The sequence below is a fragment of the Anser brachyrhynchus genome, assembly GCF_964034855.1.
Source record: "Anser brachyrhynchus genome assembly, chromosome: Z".
Classification (NCBI taxonomy): domain Eukaryota; kingdom Metazoa; phylum Chordata; class Aves; order Anseriformes; family Anatidae; genus Anser; species Anser brachyrhynchus.
This window is the reverse complement of record NC_137697.1, coordinates 44,463,045-44,475,606: the sequence shown is the minus strand read 5'-3', so window position 1 is coordinate 44,475,606 and position 12,562 is coordinate 44,463,045. Positions and strand designations below refer to the sequence as shown.

Here is a 12,562-nt window from a genome sequence, read left to right as displayed (position 1 = left end):
GTGGTAACATCCAGACTTTTAGGTTAGCTTTCCTTATGGGTTCTGTCTTGTTTGATCTTTCTGCCTCTCACTCACATCTGCAACAGCTCTTGAAAACTTCTTGCAGTGGAATTCTTCTGAAACCTGTTCTGCATCAAGTTTGTTTTAGTAACTTGTTGACTGGAAAGACCACTTATTAGGAAAGGAAGTCCTTTTTTTCCTCTTAAGTACAAGCACAAGGTCATGCATTGTGTGATGCTTTTAGCTTTTTCTGGGCTCCTAAATAAGTGAGTAATCCTCGTGCCTGCCCACCTCTAAACGTCTGCTCTCTTTTGATCGTAGTTAAAGTACAGCAGCCAGTACCAATGGTTACTAGCTATCAGTAGCTAGAAAATGGATCCTGCTCTAAAATGGCTAGTAAAGGTATTCAGCAAATTAATAACTTATTCTTGCTGGCTGACATTGCTCAAAGTCTCTAGTTACAGTGCTCTAAAAATATGAGAAGTACAGTTCAGTGTAGCTCCCTATTTCTTCTTTAGACAAAGGCCTTGGATCCTACTAATCTGTGGACGTATTTTCACTAGGGGGTTTCAACAAAATTTGTTTCTAATTTGAAGTAAGGAGTTACTTACATATAACAGGTCATGAAGCTTTTGGAAAGATAGGAGCGGAAATGTAGCATCTCTTTCATGCTTTTCTGTAAGGGTGTCCGGAATCCTGAAATGGTTTACAAATATAGGTTAGAAATCAGTCTTCTTGATCATTATGTTCCGTTTCCAACTGTCACAACCTGTCAGATGTTATGACATTAATTATTTGATATACAATCCTTTGCATGAACTTGGTAAGCTCTCTATTAAAGCTGGAGTTCACCTCTACTTGTATTCAAAGTCTGTTTCACAGTTCAATAAACCATTGCTTCAAAATCTTCTTAAGTATCAATCCTGTTTTATCTCCATTTGGTAGTGAGCTGGTGTTATCCTTTGGCATCAGTAACATTTCCTGTTTCCTTGGAGCTACCTCAAACATGTAAGATTGTGTATATCAGCTTTCAGACTTAACTTTGTTAAGCTGAAGCGAGCCAATCTCTTTACTAGAACCAGTTTGGCCAAGGTTTTCTTTGGATAGGATTAAGCTCTGAAGTGACTTTAGCAAAGATGCTTAAGGATTTATTTTATTAAAACTCTTCTGCATTAGAACAATAGTAATTTAAAAGGAGAAAACAAGGAAGTTCACACTGCCGATATCAGCAAACAGAGTGAACACATTTCCCTGCTGTTGACTCAGGTGCTGTGGGAAGGGGTATAAGGGCAGGTATGTTGGATAACAGTGTGTCCCACCTGGAAACAGGCTTCTTTGAAGGAAGAAAATTTGATTGAGTAAGGTAGAGAATGAAAAATGAGTCAGCAGGCACAGTTTTGTTCAATTTACATTCAGTACTACAAATTGTGCTTTGTCTTGTCATTAACATGTGGAGTGTACACCCTCCTTCTTACAGCCTTTGCTCAGGTAGTTGTAGAGGGCAATGAGGTCTTCTTTCAGCCCCCTTTTCTACAGAGGAAACAGCCCCAGTAGGAGTTTCCTAGCTGCTCCTCATTATGTCTTGTTTTCTAGTCCTTTCGCCAGTTTCATTGCACGTTTCTAAATGTGTTCCAGCAACTCAGTATCCTCTTCTGGTGAGGGCCCCAAAATTGAAATAGTATTGTTCAGTATGTGAAGTGTGGTCTCATCAGTGCAGTGTACAAGGGAGTAATGACTTTGCTAGTCCTGCTGGCCACACCATTTCTGATGTCCTGATAGCGGAGCCTTGAAATCACATTCATAGTTTTGCAAAGGGAAACTCATATTCACAGAATACTTCAGAGTGGAAAAAAAAAAATTCTGTGCATGCTTTAATTCTCTGAACTGACCTTTGGAAAGTTTTGTGTAATTTGTTTTGACATTTGGGCTCCTAGGGCAATCACTAAAAATACAATGATCTACTTTGTATTACTGGGTGAAACACAGACTAAAAGTGACTTTTTTATTGGTAGATATTTTCTAAGGAAATAAAAGTACAGCTAAAGAAGACATTCCCCACTAGAAGAGATAAAGAATCAATACCACTAGAATCTAATGCTATTAGATCATCAGGAGATTTATTAATGAATGTGTGGTGAGAGTGAGGTATACTACAATAGTAAACAACTAATTCCTGAGCTGGAAAGTTGTACACTATTGCTAAATTTTCCTGTTCCCTTCTTTTAGTGCATCTGTTCAAGACTGATGTAAAAAAAGTAAAATTTTCCTTTACTTTTGTCTTTAAATTTGACTATGTTTGTTACTCAAAAAATCTAGCTGAAGTTTGTAATGAAGTATGCCTGCAAGGTGAATTGAAGCATACGTCTTGAAAAAAATATTGCATTTGTCAATTTAATGGCAATAAGATATCTCTCATTTCATAGTGTCCCTAATAACTACCTGATGCCCCCTTTTTTACAGGGCTAATGGGTCAACAGATAACCGTTGAATGTAGTGACATCCACATTCCTGTAAATACATGAATGTAAATCCTGTATGGCCTGTACATATTTTGTATTTAACAGATTTTTGCATGTCTCAGGCCCTGATACTGCTTTTAGGTTCATCAATGCCACAATAAAGGAACACTTCACACCTTCTTTACTTGAAGTTGCCTTTGCTTCTCTCCACTTAGCTTTTCCTGCTGTGTAAATGGTAAAAGTAAGACAATGAACCTTTTTTCTTGGACACCTTTAATGAAATTGCTAAGTACGGTTTTATATAGCTGCAGTCATGAGTTCGTCCCACACCTGATTAATATAGTGTTGATGGCCCTTTAAAAGACTTTTTTTCTTTTTATCAGTGACTTAATCATGCAAATAGTCCACATAGTTTACAGAGAACACTTAAGGAGGAAAGACTGGCAGATTAAGAATCCCAGCTATGTGGTATTTAGTATAATAAGGCAGATCTTGACTTGTCAATTAATTACTATACAAATGAAACAAGTACACAGAATGGAGGAATAGTGTGTCAAAAACTGATTCATAATGTATGCAAGTATTTCCTATATGGTTCAAAGATTTTGGCTGAATGCACTGAATAAAAGTCCAGGTATAAGGTATGAACAGTGCTGTCTTATTAATGCTTCAGAAAGGCATTGAAAAAAAAAATTCACTTTTACTGTTACAAATAGGTAGGTAGAGACTGAATCCCCATTTTGTTTCAAAATCATTCAATAATGAAAGAAAATCACAGTGCAGGAAAATAAATAGTTTTAAAACACTTTAAAATGTATTCTAATATTCTGTTATTCTAAAATCATATTACAAATGCTGTCTTCGGAATCATCCAGACAGAACTATTAATTGCACTGAGAAACACAAAACATGAACAAATTTTCAGAGGACACAAATTGTTTGAGCTATCTCTGATTGCAAGTCTGGGCAAGGTGCTGGGCCCTTCCTAACTCAGGTATTGTGAGGAAATTTAGGTCTTAGTGAAGGAGGTGTTAACTAGGTACTCCACTGTTGCAGTAGACTACGAATATGGATGCAGACAACTACAGCATACCAGCAGCTGCACAGTAGCAAGCCGACTTGCTGCAGCTTGTTCAGCTGACAAGGGATAGCAGTTTATCTTCCAGCAAAGATGTGTACTAAGTGACTCTTTGAAATCCTTCCTAGTCCTATACCTCTAGGTTCTGTAGTGATGGGAAACTAGTTGATGAAATGCCATGTGAATACAGCAGAAATTCAAAACATGACTGTTTGGTGCCATAGGCTGTTGGCATATGTTCCTGCATATTTAGTTTATTTAGATTTTCATATGTATAGAACACTGTGGATTGCTTAGCCGTGCTTTTAACACTTGTTGGAATTATCATCCCTTTTCCTTCCCTTCTCTTATTTATTGCATTTTATTTACTGCATAGGTATCTGCCATGGTGCCAGTGGATATCTCTTTTCCTGTCAGATTTGGAGCCTGGCAATGAGCTGGACAATAATGCAGATGACAAATAGTTACAGATCGAATCATGAAAATGGTGTCAATATAGCTAAATCCATTTTATTTACTGTGGCTCACTTTCCATTGAAAGTTAGTTATATGTAAAGATGATTAATGTCATATAGTAGTTATACATAAAGTTGCAGCAATGCAGACTAATAGGAAATTTACCTTAGTTGTGAATGACAAGTGAATTATTATTATGTCTTTTAAGAAAGCGTTCCTTCTGCAATCAGTTTTTGATGACTTCAGATACTTACTCTTATGTGTTTAGAAATGACTTTTGCATCTACAGTAAAGTAGGAGAGGAGAAAGGAAAATAAAATAATTTAGTTGATGTAAAAAACAAATGATTAGCAACTGAGGGAGCCTTGTGAGTGATGTAGTTTTGGGATGATATAGCAGGATAATGCTTCAGTGTGTAATCTGCCAAGAGCTGTCTGCATCTAGTGAAATGTATGCATTCCTTGCTGAATCACTAAAGAAAGACTCTGAAACTGGATGTAGAATTTTGGCCTGTTCAGGACAGTGGTTGGAGGAGTCCCTTGGGAGGCAGTGCTGAAGTGCAAAGGAGTCCAGGAAGGCTGGGCACTTTTCAAGAAGGAAATCTTAAAGGTGCAGGAGCAAGCCGTCCCCACATGCTGAAAGATGAGCTGGTCCAAAAGAAAACCTGCCTGCCTGAGCTAGGGCTCAGGAAGTAAAAACAAAAATAAAAATAAAATTTATGACCTTTGGAAGAAGGGACAGGCCGCTCAGGAGGACAAAGATGTTGTGAGGCTGTGGAGAGGGAAAATTAGAAGGGCCAAAGCCCAGATGGAGCTCAATCTGGCTACTGCTGTTAAAGACAATAAAAAATGTTTTTATAAATACCTAAACAAGAAAAAGACTAAGGAGAATCTCCATCCTTTATTGGACGTGGGGGAAAACATAGTGATAATAGATAAGGAAAAGGCTGAGGTACTTAATGCCTTCTCTGCCTCAGTCTTTAGCAGCAAGACTGATTGTTCTCTGAGTACCCAGTTGCCTGAACCGGTATGTAACGACAGGGAGCAGAACAAAGTCCTCATAATCCATGAGGAAATGGTTAGCAACCTGCTAAAGCACTTAGGTGTACACAAGTCTATGGGACCAGATGGAATCCATACAAGGGTGCTGGGGGAGCTGGTGGAAAATCTCACCAAGCTGCTTTTCATCATTTATCAGTAGTCCTGACTATCAGGGGAGGTCTCAGTTAACAGTAGGCTAGCAAATGTGACACCCATCTTCAAGAAAGGCTGGAAGGATGAGCGTATGCTTCATTGAGATGAAAGCCGGCTGTGTGGCAGGGCCCAAAAAGTTTTGGTGAATGGAATGCAATCCACTTGGAGGCCAGTCACAAGTTGTGTCCTCAGGACTCAGTATTGAAGACAGTTCTCTTCAAAATCTTTATCAGTGATCTAGATAAGGGGATTGAGGGCACCCTCAGTAAGTTTGCAGACAACACCAAGTTAGGTGTGATTGTTGATCTGCTTGAGGGTAGCAGGGCTCTGCAGAGGGATCTGCATAGGATGGATCGATGGGCCAAGGCCAACTGTATGCGATTCTACAAGGCTAAGTGTCAGGTCCTGCACTTGGGGCACAACAGCTCCATGCAACACTACAGGCTGGGAGAAGAGTGGATGGAAAATTGCCCAGCAGAAAGGGACCTGGGGGTATTACCAACAGCTGGCTGAACATGAGCCAGCAGTGTGCTCAGGTGGCCAAGATGCCAACAGCATTCTGGCTTCTATCAGAAATAGTGTGGCCAGCAGGACTAGGGAAGAGACTGTCACCCTGTACTTGGTTCTGGTGAGGGCACACCTTGAGTACTGCATTCAGTTTTGGGTCCCTCACCACAAGAAGGACATGGAGGTGCTGGAGCATGTCCAAAGAAGGACAACAAAGTTGGTGAAGGGTCTAGAGAACAAGTCTGATGAGAAGCAGCTGAGGGAAGTGCGTTTATTTAGCCTAGAAAAAAGGAGGCTCTGGGAGACCTTATTGTGCTCTACAATTACCCTAAAGGGGGCTATAGTGAGGTGGGCATTGGTCTCTTCTCACAGGTGATAAGACTAGAGGAAATGGCCTCAAGTTGCACCAGGGGAGGTTTAGGTTGGATATTAGAAAAAAAATCTTCACTGAAAGAATTGTGAAGTACTGGAACAAGCTGCCCAAGGAAGTGGTTGAGTCAACTGGGAGGTATTCAAAAAATGTGTAGATGTAGAGCTTGGTGACATGATTTAATGGTGAACTTGGCAGTGCTGGGTTAAAGGTTGAACTTCATGATCGTAGAGGTCTTTTCCAACCTATATGATTCTGTGATTCTATGATTCTAATTTATACTGCACTAGAGTTGAAAGAGGAAAAGAAGACTGAAAGGGATCAGAAAATAAGGGCCTTCAGCTTTCTGTAATATATGTGTACATATACATGTACATGTGCATGTATGTATAGAGAGAGTTGCATACATATGCAAAAGTATACATATATAGAGATACATACAGATAGTCTTGGAGTACCAAAGTGATGTGCACTTCTAAAGGTATGTGGTAGTAAATGGTACCTGTATTAATTTTGTGCTACATCATTCCTATGGCGTACTGTATTGCCATTTGCAAGGATTAAAAACTGACTCTGGTTTTAAAATAGGTGAAATAAAAAAAAATACATTTTAGGTCTTTTTCTTTCTGATACTTCAACTTAAATTTGATTTTATTTTTAAGGTGCTCCTTGCAATCACTGGGTTTGGGAAGGTATTCATAGAACCTGTCTCACTGAACTGGCTGAACACATAGTATTTCTTGTAATAAAACATGAGAGTTGACAACAGAAAAGATCGGTCATCGGGATATACTGTATTCTAAGTAACGATGAACAAAACCTTGCAAGACTTATTGTTGAAAAAAATACACAATATGACTCATATGCAATGTGTGGGAAGGAACACAAATTACAAGCACATGTAATCTGATTGTTTCTTTTAATCAATCCGAAGACACGGGGAAAGTAATTATTAATCTCTGATGACTTTAATCGCTTGTCAGAAACAATGCCTGCCTTTCTGCATTTTTCCCAGCTTTCTAATTGCTCTGAGTGGAAACAGACTGAAATGATATACCTTTTAAAATATAGAAATACTTGTATAAATTAGTGTAGCCATTATTCAGGCAATAATTTGCTTATTCAACAAGATAATAGCTTTTGGATTGCAGTGTGCTACCTTGTAGGTGTAGGCTAGCTGTGCCAGCTTTCTTTAACTTCCTATTGTTTCCCCTTGCCTTTGCCCTTTTCCTTTTCCTTGCCCTTCCCCTTTTTCTTCCCCTTTTCCTTCCTCTTCCTTTTCTCCTTTCCTTTTCATTTTCCTTTCCCCTTCCCTTTCCCCTTCCCCTTTTCCTTTCCCTCCCCTGTTTATACTTGATGTATATAAGAAAGTATATTTTCCCCACCAAATATGCAACATCAAATGCAGTTATCATTTTTTTTTTTTTAACAGAAGGATGGAGAAAAAAATCATAAAGTTCGACTGGCAGTTGGAAATGGAGTAAGAAATGATGTGTGGAGAGAATTTTTAGACAGATTTGGTGCCGTTAAGATCTGTGAGTTTTATGGTGCTACTGAAGGAAACATTTGTTTCATGAACCACACAGGAAAAATTGGATCTGTTGGACGCACCAATTTCTTTTATAAGGTGACTATTTATATTTTACTTTGTAAAAGGGAGTGTTGAAAGTCAATGTGTTTCTCCATTTGACCATAGGATGTGGGGCTACAGTCATAAGTATAAGGTAAATTTTCTAACTTAGTTATTGCAAGTTTAATTGACTGCCTGTGAAACCTCAGTTGTCAAAGTCTCATTTTGTATTTCAGCAACTTTGATGAAGTTATGTGTTGTGGGGAAGAGCAGTACTCGTTTTTTATATCATACACGCTCTCTTCTCCTTCACCTGTCCGGTTAAATGAAGACGAATTGCATGATGGGTCAGCTTACAAGTGATATGTCCACATACATACCTAAAAGTATTTCACCAAAACTTCACAGATTTTGCCCTTGGGGTTCTATTAATACCATGCTTAAATGACTAGAGAGAACAGTAAATAATGCGTGTCTCAATCTCAAGCTTTAGCTAATGACATGTAAAATTACTTAGCAATGCTTTCTAGCAAGGAGACTAGGTATTTAATGTTATGTTGCTATTTATGTCAATTTTTACTCTACTTGAAATAAATAGGACTACACACATTGCCTAGAATTTACAAAAGTAACTCAGATACCTATCTATGTATACAAATCCTCCTAATTGAAGTGGCATTTGTGCTTCTAAGGAAAACTAACAGTAAAATGTCCAGACCAATCTGTTTTCACCGTGATCTAAAAATATTGTTTTGAAACACACTTGTGTGAGGTGACTTCAGATGAATTGGAAATATGTTTGTAGACAGCATATGTCCCAGGGTTCACAATCTCAATACATCATCACCACATAGACTACTTCACAATTCAGGGCCCAGAGGAATTCCCACATCTTCTCTGCAAGGATCGGAACCAATCAGCCTATGTTTTGCCTTCAGACTTTGCAAGGAGCAACTTGGAAACATTCAGAGAGACCACAAGAGCTACAATGTTTTTCAGAAACAGTCCAGAGCTCAAGAATTAAAGCAGATTTACTCTGCTGATTTTGTGTGTTCTATGTCATTGATACTTTGTAATATGCATGGACATGTGGTGCTGGTAGCTGTCTCTAGAAAGATAGAGATCCACCACAGGAAATAAGGAATCTGGAATTTAGGGGAGCAGTAGCTGAATCAGGAGTCTTAGAGCTCATGTTACATTTTGTTTTAGAGGGCCAAATGATCTAATTACTTGTAAACCATTTTTTTCCTTCTATCTCAGGAAATTTTACATTTGTTCAGAACTTGAATATGTTTTCAGAATTTTAGAACTTTTGACAGATTTTTGTCAGAAATCACTAACCTTCTGGACTAAGTTACAGCAGAAAAAGGATTAGACTTGAAATTACCTAATTATTGACTTACTTTTCTCTACTTTTAGTCAAGTAGTAGTTTGTGCTTTTTGCATGCATTAATGTTGGCATGTCATATATCAATAAAATTTGCTTTATGCATTCCCAAAAGGCAGATTAGTATTTGGGGCTTTTTTTTTTTTTTTTTTTTTTCACATGAAACATGATCCTTTTTCCTCTTCAATGACTGGATTTACAATTTAAGATAGTTGCTGCAGATTAGGAGAAAAAACAGCTCATGCAAACTGCAATTAAATAAATGCAGTTGTAACTAACTACTTGATTTCACTAGACATCTTTTCTGTAATTTATATGCTGTTTCAAGTTCAAACTGCTGTATTCTGTGGAAACACCAGTATAGTCTGCTAAGATAATTATGGATTGTCCCCTTGCTTACTCAGTATGAATATGGAAAGACAATAAGGGATTTTATGAACCGGAAAAAGCCATTCATAGCATTTGGCTTGGCTTGAAATCAATTTATGTTCTGTCAATACTCTGTTTTCCTTAGAAATACATCTACAGTAAGTCTTCAGTTATTTCTTTAGTTTCTGCTATAAGGAATGTAGCTAAAGCACGTTATTTGTGAGCAGACTCACTATTTAGCTACTACCATTGTCCATGCAGCCCTAAGGTATACACCCCTTCCACCAACATATGTGAATTTGGCCTTCTGTGTCTGTAAAGAAGAATAAAGGTTGTCACTGAAAATGAGTTTCAGTGTGGAGACAAATTACCTCACCTTGATTATGTGGGCATGGTATCTTTAGCTAGGTTGTTGGGTGAATTATATGACCCTCATTATGTGGGAATAGATCTGGCAAAAATATCTTCCAAATTGAGGTGTTCTGAAAGACTTTTCCAAGGCCACGTCAGGCACTTTTTCATAAGTACTCTGTTTTGATTCAGAACATTTATGGTTGCATGATGTACCTGATATCTCTGTCAAATAATTTATGTCAGCAGAACAAAACGACATTAATATTTTTGTATTACACTACTTAGAAGTATCAAATTAAATTTTTTCCAGTCTGTCAACTGATGGGACTTTGCTCTTTTTACCTGTGCAGTCACTCTGGAATGACAGCTCCAGTCTGCTTTGTGACGCTTTCTAGTTTGCAGGAGCAGCTAGCTCCCCCATATGATGAAGCAGAGTAGTGTTGACATGAACAAATGCTTATGTATCTGTATGGATTGTGTAAGGAGATGGCAGAAAAGAAAAGTCAAAAAGAGGTAGAGAGAGAGAATGAGTGGTGAAAACATGAGACATATTTTTTGTGATTTTCATATATAAAAAAAAATACTAAAGTTTGGGGACCTACTTTTATATGTGTTTTAGATTATTCTGTAATTGAGTATTTTGACACAAACTCACTCTGCATTTTAATGCCATATCTAAGTTAGTTTTGACTTATTTAAGGCTTTTGCTGTTTTTAAATATGTTTTACAGGTTGAAGGTTATTAGACAATGCATTCTGCAGTGTAGCTGTTGTGTTTGTTTTACTTCAGTCTGAATGACATCCACTGGACATCTAGCAATACATAAACAAGAGCAGCTTTATTTCCGATTCTCTGACCCTTGAATGATCTGAAGTTGAAAAGGGAGACTCTCATGCTGGAAAGCAGAGAATGGCACAAAGAAGGCACATCTATCCGGTTACTAAATTATTTTGCTTCTGCAAAGAAATCATACATATGTTTGAAATCTTATTCTCTTGACAAATAGGATGACATGAGGAGATATTCTTAGGCATATTTTCTGGGAATTTCCTACACACCTGTTTCTTAATCTGGGAACAGAAAGAAAGAAAATTAAAAAAGGGGAGAAGAGATTTGTGTGACCATACATGTGATAACAGCAAAGGAAGAAACATAGTCTTTCTATTGGCATAGTTACACAGTCAGAATGAAGTAAATGCGGTATAAAAGTCCATACATACAAAAATCACAAGTATAGTTGGAATAATGGCAGGTAGGTTCAAGATATAATATTTTTAGTAGGGAAAAACTAATAGAAATATGATGTCATTTCTGTTGTGCCTAATGGCAATGAGGGCACAGTTTCTAAAGGTGAAATGCTGACAAAGGTTACATCTGTAAAAAAAATAAATTTAGCCCTCAGAATGAGGAAAGAATGTTTTGTGTCAGTAACTGCCAAGTGGTCAGGGGAGAAATAGCTTTGATAAGTATTAGGGTTCTACACATTTATTTTTGTAAATAATTTGGAATTCACAAATTAATGGGAAGAAACAGATGAATGGTATAGCGGTTGCCAGACATCCAAGAAGTGACTGTGTGTGAGATGTTAAATCAAGGCACTGCTCTTGTTTGCACTTATTTTCACATAGTACTCTTTATATAAGAGGAATTGGTTCACGTGCTTGAAAGCATCACTGTGGTGTATGAATAAACCCTTAAATGTGGATATTCATAATGTTCATATAGACTCAGTGAACAGCATAGTAGAATCATTTGGCTAGCTTTTTAGATGATAGCTCTTGAAATATTTTACAAAGAAGATCATGTAAATTAGTATAGTAATATAATAAATAGCTGTCTGAAGTTTACACCTGACATATATCTGTATGCTAACATTTATGTTTAATTTTATCATGACATTATCATAATACATTAAATGTATTATGAAATCAATTATGTACATACATATAAATGTTTTTTTTTTTTTTTTGGAAAAAGACTCAGTAACATCTGTCAAATATGTATGTAAATGTATGTCTTGCACTGAAATATATTCTGTGTGACAGCAGAGTATATTCAATGGGGGAATGGAACTGATGAAATACAAGAAAGCTTATAATAAGGCCTAAAAATAATCCATAGCAAGAATACCTGAAAGAACAGCATACAAAAAATGTATTCAAAATTTTATTTATAAATTTATTTTTTCATTATTTTAAACGTAAGTATTGCAACAATTATAGGAATCTAAACCTCTCTTACTCAAAATTGTATGCCTCAAAATCAGCTGCGAGCTGAAAAACATTTAAGTCATATTTGATGGAAAATGTAAGTTGATAACATTCACAGAATAATAGAATGACTTGGATTTGAAAGGACCTTAAAGATCACCGATTTCCATTCCCCCTGTCATGGGCAGGGACATCTCCCATGAGACCAGGTTGCCCGAAGCCCCATCCAACCTGGCCTTGAACACCTCCAGGGATGGGGCATCCACAGCTTCTCTGGGCAACCTGTGCCAGTGCCTCACCACCCTCTGAGTGAAGAATTTCTTCCTTATAACTAATCTAAATCTCTTTTTTTAGTTTAAAGCCATTACCCCTTGTCCTATCACTCCACTCCCTGACAAAGACTCCCTCCCCAGCTCTCCTGTAGGCCCCCTTTAGGTACAGGAAGGCCACTATAAGGTCTTCCTGGAGCCCCCTATACTCCAGGCTGAACAACCGCAACTCGCTCAGTCTGTCTTCGTGGGAGAAGTGCTCCAGCCCCTTGATCATCTTTGTGGCCCTCCTCTGAACTTGCTCTAATATATCCATATGTCATTTCAGCATTTAAAACAT

At 37.6% G+C, this 12,562-nt stretch overlaps 1 protein-coding gene across 4 annotated transcripts in view; it reads left to right on the top strand.

The window, feature by feature from the left end:
* The window catches only part of SLC27A6 (solute carrier family 27 member 6), a 50,322-nt gene that overhangs the window by 26,024 nt on the left and 11,736 nt on the right, over positions 1-12,562 (top strand). For 3 of the 4 annotated variants that reach the window (XR_013943919.1, XR_013943920.1, XM_080575123.1), the window contains one exon: positions 7,496-7,690. Coding sequence is in view for 2 of the 4 variants with exons in the window: in XM_080575123.1 (XP_080431249.1) it covers positions 7,496-7,690 (195 nt within the window). In the remaining 2 variants the exon portion in view is untranslated. The remainder of the gene's footprint in view (positions 1-7,495; positions 7,691-12,562) is intronic. The other variant, XM_080575124.1, reaches the window with a different exon arrangement.